This window comes from Pezoporus occidentalis, unplaced genomic scaffold (genome assembly GCF_034315485.1).
Source record: "Pezoporus occidentalis ecotype Australia unplaced genomic scaffold, CSIRO_AGI_Poc_V1 ctg66, whole genome shotgun sequence".
Lineage (NCBI taxonomy): Eukaryota > Metazoa > Chordata > Aves > Psittaciformes > Psittacidae > Pezoporus > Pezoporus occidentalis.
The window spans coordinates 3,513,541-3,530,000 of NW_026916009.1; the positions used below are offsets into that span (position 1 = coordinate 3,513,541).

The following is a 16,460-nucleotide window of genomic DNA, read 5'->3' on the forward strand; positions in this document are numbered from 1 at the left end:
TGGGAGGATTCCACATCTGATTGCCCAAGAGTGAGCTAGTATAGATAAGTCAGAAGCAATTAAATGATAATTTTCTAATGCAGTTCTGCTTCAGAACTTAAATATTTTTATGCATCTATATTTGTTTCTTTTGCCCAGTTTAGCTTCTGTGAGTTAGAGATATTAAAACTCGTGTTGGCTCTTCCTTCTCATAATTTAAATTTATGATTATAAGATCCTTCATACCAAACAGAAAGTGCATCTAAAATGTACCAGAAAGATTAACACTGCTATTGCTTAGATTTCATTGCTCAGGAACTTTGAAATAAGTGGCTGTTCACTTGTCACTAAATAATTCATGGAATGGTTCCTCTACAACTGAGTGATTACTCTGTTTGCTTTCTTTGTATTCATTACAATTCCTCATAAGTAACTTAAAATCCAAAATTAATTCTTTTTTAAGTGCCTGAGGTGCCTAAAAGACCTCTGCCAGGAAAAAAAGTGCCTGTTCCTGCTCCTACAAAAGAACCTGCACAAGCTAAAGGTACATCAGATACTAGATAAATTTAAAAACAGACTTCTGCCTGAGCATCTGAAGCCCTAAATCCTAAATTTACCTATTCTGATTTGATTGCTAGACCCTTAACTTTCTTTTGCAATGCAGTAAAAGACAGGGATTAAGTTACTGAAAAAATTCTCTTTCTTTAAAAAATGAAAACTGAGACTACTTGCTGGAACACATACGATCTTAATAGGTGTTCTCTATACCTGGCTGTACAAAAAATGTCATGAATACTAATTGTGCGTGGATGGTAGTAGAGTTTCTGTACTAGTTTGGAGCTCTGTAATTTTCTGTTCAGAACACTTACTTTGTCATAAATTAATTTTGTGTAAATTTTATAATTGTTTCTTGTAAAAATTATCAGAATGAAGTCAGTGGGAAAGGTGGACGATTTTTTAGAAAGACTTGGAATTTTTTAGTCAAAAATTGATGCAAGAATGGTGTTTTTCATTCAGTGAATATGGAAGACTCTAGCTATGTGAATCCAAGCAAATAGTCCAGATGGGTGGCCTGCATGGTCACCACCCAGTAGCAATTAAAGATACTGTATTTTGTATTTTGCTAAATTTTCTGACTCTTTGCACTGTTTGCTTTTTATTCAACTTATATTCTTACACAAAATCCATATTGCAAAAGTTCTTAAAAAAAAACCAATGTCTTTAAAGTGCCAGCGGTGCGGAAGAAACCTGTTCCAAAAGAAAAAGTACTACCTGCTGTTCCTAAAAAGGAAATTACTCCACCAGCTAAAGGTATACTTCCTCTGCATTGTCCTCATGAGTCATGAACTCTGATTTCAGCCTTTTGTCTTCATTATGTGTTGAGAAAGACGTCCAAATGTTTTATGTTCCCACAGTGGGTTTTTTGGCTGTTTGTGACTGAGTCTTTTTTTGCATGTTGGTTTTAAGTCATTTGTTGAAAATACGTGAGTCGCTTTAAAAAAATGTGTGTTCTGTAATTAAGCTACATGTGAAAGTAGTTCAGAAAGAAATAATATTTTTATTTCTTCTGAAAAGGAAAGAGATTCCACCAACCAAATCTATGGCCATCTTTCAAGGATGTTATTTAATATGTTATAATTTTTTGTATGTTATATGTCTAGTCTTCAAAATTAACATAGATGTTCTTTCAGGAATCATTTAATCCTTTGTTGTTTCATTAATCTTCATTGTTAGATTTTCTCTTCTTCTTCCTAACTTCTTCCAAAGAACTTTGAAAGCCCTAAAAGTAAATTATATCTTAAAGGGCAAGACATTCTCAAAAGAGCAGCCCCTGAAGAAAAGAAACCTACACATAAACCTGAAATAGAAGTTCCACAAATTAAAGGTAAAAGAAACTTGGATATGAAATTTTATGGAAAGGACATATTCATGTCACTTTTCCAAACATCTCCTAAAATGATCCTCATGTTCTTTATATCATTGCAAAAGTGTCTAGTCTTTAAGTGCAGATTTGGCTCTCAGTAATAAATTGAAAACTACGAGACAAACATTTCAGGTATGTGCTATGCATGTGCTAAACAGTAAATACATTGATTTATGAATGAAAACATGTTGAGGAGGTATCGCTACTTACACTACCAGTGTGAAGACCTTCAGCACTTTTATGTTTGTACTGTAGATGAGAATTTAGCTTAAATTGGGGTTTTGATGCCAATACATGATATTGGTGGAAAAGTAATAGCAAGTTAAAACTGTTAAAGCTGTTACACATATGAGAAGGAAAAAGATGATGATACAGTAAGAAAAGCAGATGGGTTATGCTCTTCAAGAGCAGAAACTATACATTTTGTCACATAATTGTACTAGCAAGACAGTTCTAGAACTGTGTAATATTTCATTCTCAAAAAGGCACTGTATGTTGAAATTCAAAAGACCTTAGATTTCTGAGTTTATTTCTGTTTGAGATTTTAAAAGTTGAAAATTGAGTTTACTAAAAGCAAGGTAATATCTTTTAAGTTCCTGAGTTTCATAAGAGAGCTGTCCTTGAAGAGAAAATACCCACCATTATTCCTAGAGAAGAGGAGCCTCCTTTCTATGAAGGTACATCAGTGACACATCTACCAAACAGTAAATTGAAGGGACTATATCAACTCATGTTCTAGATTGTTCTGTAAAATATGAAACACTTTCAATTTACTTTTTTATTTATTTAAAAGTAATTTCCATCCATATCTGTGATACCCTTATTCCCCCTGAATTTAGTTATAATTTAGCATGGGAGAAAGAAACATAAATAAGAGTGAAGCTAGGTTTCTGATCCAGGAAAGCACTTTAGTCACACTGGACCAGAGAAATGAAATTATATAGACACTGGTTTAGAAGCCATCCAGAGTAACAATTAATTTTTGAGCTGGGGTATACATAGTTCATGCCAGATGAGGACATGTGAAATTCAATTACAATTTCTGTTTAATACACAGAACTAAGTAACTAGAAAATAAAATTAAATATTTCTGTAAACTTTTATTTTACTAACTGGGAATGGTTGCTTCTAGTGATAGTAGGTAAATGATCAGGTAGAAATTAGATATTTAAATAATTTTATGTTCAAACAGCTCTCTGTCCATATATATGTCTTCACTTTGGCATTATGTCAATCTAGTATTGTCTTGTAAATAATGTTAAAATATGTAAAATAAACTAATATCTTTAAAGAGCCTGAAGTTTACGGAGAAGTTCCAACAGAAGAAGAAGAAGAAGAAGAAGCCCCTGTTGTTATTCCTAGTCAACCAGAAGCTCCAGCAGCTAAAGGTACACCGAGTATTCAAGCAATCTACAAAGAAACACATGCCCTACAAACTAGCTATTCATCTTCATCATTAGACCCATGTGCCAATCTGTTATTTAATATGTTCATTCTGATATTTTCTTAGATGTTATGTGTCTGTCATTGCTTTTTTTTGTTATTTACATTCTTTAAAAAATGTATTATCTTTGAAGTACCTGCAGTGACAAAGAAAACTGTTGCACAGAAGAAAATACCTGCTGTACCTACAGAAGAAGGTCCTCCAGCTAAAGGTACATGAGCCCCAAATGGATTTTGTCTAGCCTCTTTCAAAAGTGAGGTATAAACTCAGAAATCCAACATGTTTTTCTTGAACGACATGACCAGGTGCTATATACACTCTTTTCTTCCATTTGATCTCTTGTAAGAGTAAATTTTGTCTCTTTGTTTGCTTCTATCTTAGAAACAGAGTATACATACAGAGAGATCAGGGATTAAAACCAATAGTTTATGTCCATCTAAGGAACAATTATTAAGACAGAAAACCTTATCATTCAAGAAAAAAAGTGCAAGGAACATTTTCCACAGGTTCATACTTTTGCCTTGTGTTAGCAACTGCTCAAACAGTATGGAGCATTCTGCATCAGGAATTAAAAAAAAAATGAGAGAAATATAAAGAAAATATAAAGAAATTTCGTAGACAGGAAATTCATAACAGGACTTTTTATTTTTTTTTACTTCTTGTCTCATGTTCTATTTCCCAAAATACTTTCTCTGACAATATGTTTTTAAAAAGCCTTAAAAGGTTGTAGCAGAAGCTTGTTTGCAGAAGCACTCTACAATCATGTCAGGGGTTTTAATAAATTTAAGATTAATGTAAGACTTTAAATAAGGACAAAATACAAAGCCCCTTTTTTTTCATAGAAACATAGTTTTTAATGAAATTCCAAATGTTTCAAACATCTATGGAGTTCTTAAAACTCCATAGATGTTTGAAACATACTATTTAGTTAATTTTACTGTTTTGCCTTGCTTCTATAGGTAAATTGATTATTCTCTTTTTTTTAAAAGAAAACCCTTTAAATTGCCAAAGTTCTTAAGGAAAAGAAAGAAACCAAAACCTGTTTGTCTTTTGAGCAAAGAGAAAAATCAGACCTGTAAGTATCAGGAAATAGAAGAGTTGTGAACTCCAGAAAGTGAAGTTCTTGAGTTGTATTCGCAGATTAATACCATGTATTTTCATTCTAGTACAATTTTTTACTGTTTTACAAGACTGTACTACTTCTTTCCTAGTACAAATTTCTAAAATAAACCAATATTTTAAAGTTCCTATAGTACCAAAGAAAGCTGTCCGCAAAGAAAAAATACCTCCTCCTCTACCTAAAGAAGAAGCTTCGCACTTTGCAGGTACAATAATTTTTTAGTAGGATTTGAAATATAAAAAATATGTTTTCATATATAAATCTCTGATTATTTTGAGAGCACTCTGCCTACAATAAAGTTTAGTTAGCAGCTTTCGTCAGCTGCAACAGTATAAAATTAATTAATTAATTAAACAATCATCTGCAGGGTTTTTTAAGGGGAAAATTATCTTTTTGTGCAAGGGATAATTGCAATGGACTCTGGTATTTGGGATCAGTCTGAGGGAAAAAAAATAGAATAGAAAATGTGACAGCATATATAGACAGGGCCTGTCTCTGCACTCAAGCCCAGTTCAGGACACAACATCATAGAATGGTTTAGGTTGGAAGGGACCTTCAAAGGTCATCTAATTCCACCCCCCTGCATTGAGCAGGGACATCATCAACTAGATCAGGTTGCTCAGAACCACATCCAGCCTGGCCTATCACATATCACTCATCTTTCTCCTGGCAAGCTGAAGAGGTCAGATCAGGGTAGAATCTGAGATTTTTTTTTCTTCCTTCATTTGAAAGCATGCTTATTTAGATGGTAAATATAACACAGACCCATGTATCTTTGGATTAGCTTGAATATTTGATTCCATTTGTTATTTTTCACACTGTTGTTTTCTGAATATATTCCAAGTTAATTTAAATATTTAATATCTTTCAAGTACATGAAGTTTATGAGGAGATGCACATAGAAGAGGAAATTTCTACTGTTTGTAGAAAAGAGGAAGCTCCAGCACCTAGAGGTATATGTCTTCTTCATCATCTCTTCCTGCAATTTGCAAAGTCATGAACTCCAGAAAAATTATTCTTGTTCATGGTTTAGTTTCTTGTTCGGTGTAATTACTTTCTGTGTTCATTCTTTTAGTACCTTTAGCGCCTATAGTACCAACAGTTACTTACAAACCTGGGATTTTTTGTGACTTGTCTTTCTATTCTATATAAACTCTTAAAATGTACTAATATCTCTAAAGTGCCCACAGTCATTAAGAAAACTGTTACAGAAGAAAAAGTGCCTATTGCTGTGCCTAAAAAAACAGAACCTATTCCTGTGCCTAAAAGACCAGAACCTCCACCATCTAAAGGTACTGTGATAGCCAGATAGAACTGAGGTCTTTTGAAAGTAACCATCTTTTCTGTTCTTACACCTTTTCTGCTTTAGTAATTCATGGTCCATTTGTGTCAGATTTGTGGCATTTATGTTGTATATGTCCCTTTTCCCATTTCTTAACTTGTCTTTATGTCATAACATGAAAATTAAAGTCAGTAAATATCTTTCAAGTGCCTGAATTTCCCAATAAAACTATTCCTGAAGAAAAACCTGCCCCTCTGCCTAAAAAGCCAGAAGCTCCACCTGCCAAATCTATGAGTGAACATATCTTTTCCTTCTCCTTTTTTCTGTCCTCTGTTTTGTCATTATTGAATCATTAAATAGTTGAGTTTGTCTATTTCTTCTACCCAAGAGTAATCCATTGTGATGGCACAGAAATTGTAACAGAAACTAGTCAAAGGGACTAAAAATAAAGAAAACTACTTGAGTCAACATGCAGTGAGATTAACAGAACAAATAATTTCACTACATGGGTGTTTGTAGGTACTGTAAACAGCTTCAGAAATTCTATCAATACTCAAGCAAGAAGTATATACGCTTCCTCTTTCACTTTGCATATGTTAAACTTAGAGGTCAATTGATCTAATTTTGAATTGAAATAGCATTAGTCACAGGAACCAGTTGTTACAGTTCATTCAGATACTTCAGAAATCTGCCTGAACTAGCAGTTTTCATGGCATGTCATCACTGCATGACAAAAGATCCCCAACAATGTTGCTTCAAACTGTGATTTTCCAGAGGGATAGAACCATGGAGAATTTTCAGATCATGTAGCTGTTGTCAGAGTATCCTTATTCATATACTTCCTTGTTTTGTCTTATTTCTTTGTATTGTATATTTGTTTTGTTTTTTTTCTTTAATTCTTAAAAGTACACTAATATCTTGTGTCCAAGATACCTATGAAGTCTGTCTCAGAAGAAAAAGTAAATGGTGCTCTGTCTAAAAAGCCAAGAGTAGCACCACCTAAAGCTTATATGAAAATAATGCTGACTCTCTGAGGAGGAGATTTCCATTTCTCTTGGGCAGTAGGGTTTACAGTAGATGAAAAATATTACCCTTTATTTCTTGTTTATAAAATATCCTGTAATATGCAATTGTATACAGTATTTTTTGCATGACATCTCTTTTTATATCTGATCTTACATTTCTGATATGCTTCTTGTGAGACTCTTCTAATAATTTATGTATTTTTAAATGCCTTAAATATAACAAAAACGGATGCTGTTTCCTTTAAAGTGCCTGAGGTGCCAGAGAAAATTCCAGAAGAGAAAGTACCTGTTGCTGTGCCTAGAAAACCAGAACTACCAGCAGCCAAAGGTATGTTGCACCCCAGATAGATAACTAAAATTTGGAAGAGAAAAAAATCTCTGCCTTGATTGTGCAGACTAGTTTTTGATTGTTTGTTTGTTGGGTCCTCTTACTTTTATTCTCTGTGCCCAAAGTTCTATATATCCTACAGTTCTGGAAATTCTTCTTTTCGAATCATAGCTATAGCTGTAATCAGTGTACCAGGGTGTTAGAAATACTGATGTGGCTGGGCAGAGATCAGACTGATACTTGAGAACTCAGCAGAAATCTTAAAGGAGAAGAAAGGACTTCTATGATGTGAATTACTCCTAACTGACAGTGAAAAATTAGTCCCAGAGAGAGCATTTAATAATTTCAGAGTGTGGAGTAAGTGGTAGAGATGTCAAACACAGGAAAAAACCCTCTGTGCATAGGGGAAATATTGATACCACGAAGTCATCATGCATAGAAGAATTTGACAAGGAATACAGAATGGCCAATGGCAGCCTTAGTCAAATGAAGATTTGGGAAGTGGTTGAATAAAATGGAAAAATAATGTAATGTAGAAGAAATTCCAAAAGTCTCAGAGTTGTTTCTTCAGACTTTACAGAGACATATAAAACCCCAATGAACATGTCAAATCAATGGCTCCATTAAAAACCTCCTTACTTTGCAATTTCTAGTGAAAAGTTTGAACATAGCTGTAAAATTCCAATTGAAAATAATCTTTCTTTAAAGTGCCTGACGCATCTAAGGAAGTAGTTGTAGAAGAGAAAATGAAAGTTGCTGTGCCTAAAAAGGCAGAAGCACCATCAGCTAAAGGTACTTGTAATTAATAAAACCAAGGCAATAATTTGTATTACTTTCGGTGATAAGACATTTTGATATGCCCATCTTTCTATCTTATAAACTGCCATTTTGAAAATTCATTTTTGAGAGCAGCCTCTCTACTCCCCTCAAATTACTCTCAATCAAGATTGGGAGCAAAAAGCCTGTTTGGTAAAGATTCTTATATTTAATTCATGTCACTTGGTGTCCTTTTTGTTTGCTTCTTTTTCCACTTTAATGTTATTTAAATGTCTTTATATTCTTAGTATTAACATAATTGTTAATTTTAAAGTGCCAGAAGTGCCCAAGAAAGTCCCAGATGAGAAAATACCAGTGGCAGAGCCTAAAAAACCAGCAGTTCGACCAGCTAAAGGTACTTGACATTGTGACAAAATTAACAGATTCAAAAATTTCACGCTTTTACTGTATTAACACTATAGAAGATAGTACCCAAGACCTCTGTTAGAATTTTCTTCTGTTATCAAAAGTTATTCGAGTGAACAAATGTGTTGTGTGAAAAAAATACAGCTTGTTGTTTGGTGTTCTCACTAATATTGTTCTGCTACTATGCTTTAATGTTGCATATGAAATTAATTATTAAAAGTTATTAATATTTTTCAAGTGCCTGAGGTACCACAGAAAGTGATCCCAGAAGAGGTTTCAGTTAAAGTACCAAAGAAACCAGAACCTCCACCAACTAAAGGTAACTGCTGTATACAATTAATGAAAGAAAACCCATTTTAATATAATGGTAATTTACTTTTACTAGAAATGTTCTATAAGATATTTTTGTTGTTTAAATTGTAGTTTTTGCATATGTACCTCAGTGAGACATCAAAAAGTACTTTCTGTAGGCAAACAAAAAAGTTAATATTCATATCCAAAACCACTCATGCTTTTGCTGTCCTAGAGATTTACTTTTTCTTAGTATCTTAATGCTGCAGACATATGCTTGAATTTCATAAAAATTAAATTAATTACTTTCTTTAAAGTGCCTGAGGTGCCCAAGAAAGTTGTTTCAGAAGAAAAAGTACACATTGAAGTTCCTAAAAAAACAGAACCTCCACCACCTAAAGGTAATTTTCAATACTGATAAAATTGTACAGCAATTTTAATTTGTTTCTCTAAATATTAGTTTTAAATTTGTATTATCATCTTTTTTATATTCTAATATTTATAAATGTTACAGATTGTGTTGTCTTCTTCACTTGTCAATAGCTCCCAGTAAGCAACAATGGCTATAAATGGTGTGCATCAAGCAATATGAAAAAAACAAAGATTATTTATTAGGGGGGTTTATTTTTTTTTTTTTCTGATTCTGTTTAATGATTTTCATCTTGGAGTTATTGTTACCTTTTTAATTCCCATTTTCCAAATTCCTGAAAGTAAACCAAATAAATATCTTTAAAGAACCTGAGGTGCCAAAGAAAGTTGTTCCAGAAAAGAAAATACCTGTGCCTAAAGAACCAGAACCTGTAGTTGTCACAGAACCAGAGGCTGCACCTGAAGAACCAGAACCTGAGACAGGTAAATCTCAACTAATAAAATAACAAAAGCAAATCCTCTTTTCTTTAAACTTTGATTTTCCAAGCCTTCACTTTTCTGAGACTCTAAATTATACCTGTTGTATGTATCTGCATATGTGCGTGAAATAGACATACATGTGTCTTTTTGAAGAGTAGTGATAAATCTTGGATGTCTAAATTGCCTGTATCTTAAACTTCATTTCATCTTAGTATTTTAGATTATTCTTCCTGTTCTGCTACTTGGGTTCATGAAAACAACCGCAGCTAATATGTTTAAAGTGATAATAGTAGAAGAAAGTACTCATTCTAGTAACTAAGAGCAGAATTTTCTTTACCAAGAAAAATTATATGCCATCACTGCTAATTCTTGAAAGAGTCTTATTATGAGTCTGCTTACCACCTGCAATGTTATTAATATCTTTTGTCCTGTCCATTCTTGTTTATAATTTCCGTAGATTTTACTTATAGCTTAAATTATACTATCCGTGTAGGTATATGGGGTCATGAGGCTTGGGGTACATTTGTACATTTGAGAGAAAAGGGAAAAGAGCCAAAATGTGGTATATATGTCATTACAAAGGCCAACATAAATGACTGATACCTGATACATTTTTAATTTTTTGTTACAACTGTGGGTTTATGTTTTATGATTCACTTCAACTTGGTATGCTTGTCAGTGCACTCGTTAAATTTAGAACTAATATCTTTTATGTACATGAAGTGGCCAAGACAACTGTCCCAGAAAGGAAAGTACCTCTTCCAGTTTCCAGAAAACCAAAGCCTGCTGCAGGACCCCCAAAACCAAAGCCTCAAGAGGTAAAACCTCAAGAACCAGAACCTGCTAGAGTGGTCCAAAAACAAAAGCCTGTTGTGGAACCACAGAAAACAGAGTATGTTGTGGCATCTGAGCCTGAGGCTATTTTGGCACCTCAAACAACAGAATATGTTGTGGCATTCCAAAAAGCAGAGCATCTTGTGGTGCTTGAGAAACAAGAGTATATTGTGCTACCTGAAGAACCCAAGCCTGATGTGGCACCCCAAAAACTAAAGCATGGCATGACGCCCCCAAAACAAAAGCCTGTTGTGGAACCCCAACAAACAGAGCCATTCATGGCCCCTGAGGAACCTGAGCACATTGTGGCACTTAAGGAGTCAGAGACAGTTGCATCAACCCAAAAATCAGAGCGTTTTGTGGTGTCCCCCAAGACAAAACCCTTTGTGCCACACCAAAAAACAGAGCTTGTTGTAGCAACTGAAGCAACAGAGTTTGTTGCAGATTTCAAAAAATCAGTGCATATTGAAGAGTCCAGAAAATCGAAGCATGTAGTGGCAGCTGGCAAGCCAGAACCTGTCATGGAGCCTGAGGAACCAGAACTAATTTTAGCACTCCAAAAACTAAAGCTTTCTACAGTACTTCAAAAACCAAAGCCTGAAGTGGCACCTAAAGAACCGGAGCCTCTTCTGGCAACTGAGGAACCACCACCAGCCAAGCTGGCTGAAAAGCAGGAGAGTGTTGCTCTACCTAAAATACAAGCAGCTGCACTGCCTAAAGGTACCACTTATGAATAGGATCTCTTTTCCCTCTCGAGTGTATTATGTTTCACTGTCAGTTTTAAAGCTTAATATAAATAACTAAAAGTTACTAATATCTTTAAAGAGCGTGCAATGCCCAGAAAGGCTATCCCAGAAGAGAAAATTCTTGTAGCTGTTCCTGAAAAGTCAGAACCTCCATCAGTCAGAGGTACATGTTAGCACAAATATATGATAAACACACCTAATTTTCTTCTCTTATTATCTTAACCTCTTTTGTTCTGCCTGTCATTTCAAATCTGATGTTTTAAATAATGCCTGCTAAACAAATCACACAGAGTATGAGTGTGTACCAAGTTCTTACTCGAAAACACGTCTATTGTCCTGTATGTTTCAGTCTCTGTACTTATATTGTTGTATTGTACTTGTAAAATGAAATGCACTAATATCTTTGAAGTGCATGAGATACCTGAGAGGGCTCTCCAGAGGAGAAAGAGCACATTACTTTACCTAAAAATACAGGAGCTTCACTTACTAAAGACACATACCACCGTGATTAGCATCATAATGAAGGTTGGTTTGTGTTTTCTATGTTTCTGCCTGACTCAGAAACAGAAACTAAACACAGAATTCCCAGCTCCTGCCTGACTCAGAAACAGAAACTAAACACAGAATGTGCCATATCTTACACCCCGCTTATTCAAAGTCTTTGAAGCAAAGCATAAGTGATGACTGAATGTAACCACAGCACTTTCTCAAAGAAGACTGCATGCATGTAATATTGATCATCTTGTTGTTTCATATACACCTGTACAGCCCACAAAACTAAAGCATACTAATATCTTTGAAGTGCCCAAGGTGCCCAAGAAAGGTGTTGTGGAAGAGCCCATACCTGTAACCGTGCCAAAAGAGCCAGAACCTGCACCAGTTCGAGGTACCTGTTGCCCTGTGCATCAGCCTTAAAGGGACTGTTTCTTACTGTTTTACACATTATTTGTCATGTCTGTTACCCTGCTCATTTGTGATTGCCTGAAATTTCAATGTTCTCTGCCGTGTACGTGTTCTATTGTTAGAATGACAAATATAAAAGGAACATGGAGGAATCTCACAATCTTCCTCATCTGTGTTCAGAATCAAAAAAAAAGACTATAAATCGTAGCTGATATTTTTAATTTGGAGTATTATAGAAGCCCTGAAAGGTCACAAAGTCAAACCCACCATGTACCAGTACAGCAAAAGATTTGAAGAAAAAAATAAACAAAGAGAAATAGTAATGATGATGGGCTTTCCATTCTTCACACTGTCATTGCCCCCACTGCTGAATGCAAAGCACTGGCAGATCCATAATAAATGGCAACAGATAAGTTATGGGCTGAGGCTGATCCCAGGGAAAGGTCAGATCCCAGCAAGGCAGAAATCATGGTGCCTCTTCTCAGGGAGGGAAGGCTGCTGAGTACAGAGAGGGGAATCCTAATTCACACCTCACCCTGAGCACAACCTAAACATAGCCAACAGTTTTCTCACAGAACCTACTTGGCATCACCACCCTGTGCCTCTCTGTGGGTTTGTGTATATGTCCGTGAGTGACAGAGAAATGGGCTCAAGACACTGTGGGACCAGTTTGCTTACCTTCATGAGTGCATCTCTAGTCTGTGTTTCATTGTTCATCTTCCTGTTTAATGTATAAAACTGACTGTTACTAATATCTTTGAAGCACCTGAGGTGCCCAGGAAGGCTCCTCGTGAGGAAAAAGTGTCCGTTCCCACTGCCAAAGCACCAGAGCTTCCAGCACCCAAAGGTACCTCTTTTCATGGATAACTTAACAAAGAAGATTCTTTATCTTCCTCTCTTGAGCGTTGTCCTCCGTCTCTTGGCCTGTCCCTCTCTGTCCCAGAGACTCTCAAGACTGTGCATGCCTGGTAAATGGTGCCGTATGTGCGTGTATGGTGATGAGCTGGCTGTGTGGTGATGTTCTGTATCTGTGTTGCCCCGGATTTTGTTCCTGTTTGGCATCTGCTTTCACCAATGTAAAACAAAACACACTAATATCTTTGAAGTGCCTGAGGTGCCTGAGGAAGAGGAGGAGGAAGCACCCGAAGAGGTGGCACCAGTTGCTGAGGCTGGAGAGCCAGAAGCTCCTCCAGCTGAAGGTACGCAGTGGTGTTCTGAAAGAGCTCCTTCTTCCTTCTATGTTTCCACAGTCCTGAGTGCTCTTTGCCCCTCTGTGTTCTGTGTGGTGGGGTGAGAACAGCTTTTGGTTGTGTTGTGTCCCTATGTGCCTCTACATGCCTGCAAGAGAAAGTGGCGTTTGTCAGCAAGAGCTCTCTCATAAGTCCATAGTTTGGCTCCTTGCTGAGAGTGGTACTCCCAAAGGAAGAATGCTTGTCTAGAGAGGGCTCCCTGGTAGTCTGTCAAGGGTTTACTTTCCTGCTTCTGCTTGCCAGTTGGCTGATTTCTGATCTTTAGCACAGTCAAGTAAATGGGACTACTATCTTTAAAGTGCCTGAGGTGGCCGAGGAGGAAGAGCCAGAAGAGGAGGTGCCAGTGGTTGTTCCCCCAAAGCCTGTGGCAGTGCCCAAGAAGCCAGCAGCAGTACCCAAGAAGCCTGAGGCTCCACCAGCTAAAGGTATATCTTCTGGAGGGATCTGCTTTTTACTTTAGTGTATTGATTATTATTTTCACTTCTTATACCTTCTTTTGCACAGTACATGTTTTGTGTCCTCTTCCCCTAGCCTGTGCTGTGCCTATCTTTGCATATGTGACTAACAAACCAGTCAATAGAGGAATGTCACAGTCTCAGAAATATCTAAACTCTTGGATTTTTTTCGTGTGTTATGCTCTCTTGTATATTTTAACTGGGAATTTAAGAGGAAATAATATCTTTAAAGTGCTCAAGGTGCCCAAGAAAGCTGTCCAGCAAGAAAAACCACCCGCTGCTGTACCCAAAATATCAGAACCACCACCAGCCAAAGGTACATGCCATCACTATTCGTATCAGTATTAGAAAAAAACATCATGCTCTTCTGTACTTAAGTCAGCCTAATTTTTCTGACAATGAACTATTGCAGATAGGGGCATAAGAAATATGAAGCGCCATGTGGAGTACCTAAATGATGGCAGTAAAATTAATATCGGTTGCTTGAAAAATATCTGTCACTTTCTGAACTTTTCTCTAAAGTTGAAGAATTAGCAATTACTGCATGCTTGGTTGAAATGGAATAATACGTTGCTCTGAGCAAGAGCCTGCAAATAAGTCAACACTTTAAAGAACGTAATGTTGAATCTCTGAATTTTCTCATAGACTGTACTGCTGGATGACAGCAGCAGTAACAGTTCTCTGCCTCTTTAAAAGCAAGTTAGTGCTAATAATATATGAGGTAGATTTGCTAGCAAAAGTCTGGATATATCTACCGATGATCCACAGTAGTACTACAGTAAAGGGTCATTAATATGACCAAAACGAAAGGAAAGAAAATACGTATTTCTGTAGTCAGAAGAATCTAAAAGCCAGGAGCTGTGGAAGACTGAAAATTAAGAGGAACAAGTGGAAATAGTTGATAGAAATAGGCAGTAAATATAAAGCAAATGATAGCTCTCCTAAAACTGTTACAATGCCCATGTAGTGATGAATGAATTACATATGACTGATACTCAAATGTAGTAGAATTCCATAAATAATTCTCTGATGGGCTGTAGAAAGAGGGCTTGTGTTTTCTATGTTTCTGCCTGACTCAGAAACAGAAACTAAACACAGAATTCCCAGCTCCTGCCTGCCATATCTTACACCCCGCTTATTCAAAGTCTTTGAAGCAAAGCATAAGTGATGACTGAATGTAACCACAGCACTTTCTCAAAGAAGACTGCATGCATGTAATATTGATCATCTTGTTGTTTCATATACACCTGTACAGCCCACAAAACTAAAGCATACTAATATCTTTGAAGTGCCCAAGGTGCCCAAGAAAGGTGTTGTGGAAGAGCCCATACCTGTAACCGTGCCAAAAGAGCCAGAACCTGCACCAGTTCGAGGTACCTGTTGCCCTGTGCATCAGCCTTAAAGGGACTGTTTCTTACTGTTTTACACATTATTTGTCATGTCTGTTACCCTGCTCATTTGTGATTGCCTGAAATTTCAATGTTCTCTGCCGTGTACGTGTTCTATTGTTAGAATGACAAATATAAAAGGAACATGGAGGAATCTCACAATCTTCCTCATCTGTGTTCAGAATCAAAAAAAAAGACTATAAATCGTAGCTGATATTTTTAATTTGGAGTATTATAGAAGCCCTGAAAGGTCACAAAGTCAAACCCACCATGTACCAGTACAGCAAAAGATTTGAAGAAAAAAATAAACAAAGAGAAATAGTAATGATGATGGGCTTTCCATTCTTCACACTGTCATTGCCCCCACTGCTGAATGCAAAGCACTGGCAGATCCATAATAAATGGCAACAGATAAGTTATGGGCTGAGGCTGATCCCAGGGAAAGGTCAGATCCCAGCAAGGCAGAAATCATGGTGCCTCTTCTCAGGGAGGGAAGGCTGCTGAGTACAGAGAGGGGAATCCTAATTCACACCTCACCCTGAGCACAACCTAAACATAGCCAACAGTTTTCTCACAGAACCTACTTGGCATCACCACCCTGTGCCTCTCTGTGGGTTTGTGTATATGTCCGTGAGTGACAGAGAAATGGGCTCAAGACACTGTGGGACCAGTTTGCTTACCTTCATGAGTGCATCTCTAGTCTGTGTTTCATTGTTCATCTTCCTGTTTAATGTATAAAACTGACTGTTACTAATATCTTTGAAGCACCTGAGGTGCCCAGGAAGGCTCCTCGTGAGGAAAAAGTGTCCGTTCCCACTGCCAAAGCACCAGAGCTTCCAGCACCCAAAGGTACCTCTTTTCATGGATAACTTAACAAAGAAGATTCTTTATCTTCCTCTCTTGAGCGTTGTCCTCCGTCTCTTGGCCTGTCCCTCTCTGTCCCAGAGACTCTCAAGACTGTGCATGCCTGGTAAATGGTGCCGTATGTGCGTGTATGGTGATGAGCTGGCTGTGTGGTGATGTTCTGTATCTGTGTTGCCCCGGATTTTGTTCCTGTTTGGCATCTGCTTTCACCAATGTAAAACAAAACACACTAATATCTTTGAAGTGCCTGAGGTGCCTGAGGAAGAGGAGGAGGAAGCACCCGAAGAGGTGGCACCAGTTGCTGAGGCTGGAGAGCCAGAAGCTCCTCCAGCTGAAGGTACGCAGTGGTGTTCTGAAAGAGCTCCTTCTTCCTTCTATGTTTCCACAGTCCTGAGTGCTCTTTGCCCCTCTGTGTTCTGTGTGGTGGGGTGAGAACAGCTTTTGGTTGTGTTGTGTCCCTATGTGCCTCTACATGCCTGCAAGAGAAAGTGGCGTTTGTCAGCAAGAGCTCTCTCATAAGTCCATAGTTTGGCTCCTTGCTGAGAGTGGTACTCCCAAAGGAAGAATGCTTGTCTAGAGAGGGCTCCCTGGTAGTC

At 37.0% G+C, this 16,460-nt stretch overlaps 1 protein-coding gene across 1 annotated transcript in view; it reads left to right on the forward strand.

Moving 5' to 3' along the window:
• Positions 1 to 16,460, forward strand: part of TTN (titin) — a 247,054-nt gene that overhangs the window by 115,548 nt on the left and 115,046 nt on the right. Inside the window, exons 144-156 of the mRNA XM_062640616.1 lie at positions 443 to 523; positions 1,207 to 1,290; positions 3,196 to 3,291; positions 3,481 to 3,558; positions 4,559 to 4,672; positions 5,340 to 5,420; positions 5,649 to 5,759; positions 7,022 to 7,102; positions 7,811 to 7,894; positions 8,193 to 8,273; positions 8,523 to 8,603; positions 8,893 to 8,976; positions 9,311 to 9,427. Coding sequence (XP_062496600.1) covers positions 443 to 523; positions 1,207 to 1,290; positions 3,196 to 3,291; positions 3,481 to 3,558; positions 4,559 to 4,672; positions 5,340 to 5,420; positions 5,649 to 5,759; positions 7,022 to 7,102; positions 7,811 to 7,894; positions 8,193 to 8,273; positions 8,523 to 8,603; positions 8,893 to 8,976; positions 9,311 to 9,427 — 1,173 coding nt within the window. The remainder of the gene's footprint in view (positions 1 to 442; positions 524 to 1,206; positions 1,291 to 3,195; positions 3,292 to 3,480; positions 3,559 to 4,558; positions 4,673 to 5,339; positions 5,421 to 5,648; positions 5,760 to 7,021; positions 7,103 to 7,810; positions 7,895 to 8,192; positions 8,274 to 8,522; positions 8,604 to 8,892; positions 8,977 to 9,310; positions 9,428 to 16,460) is intronic.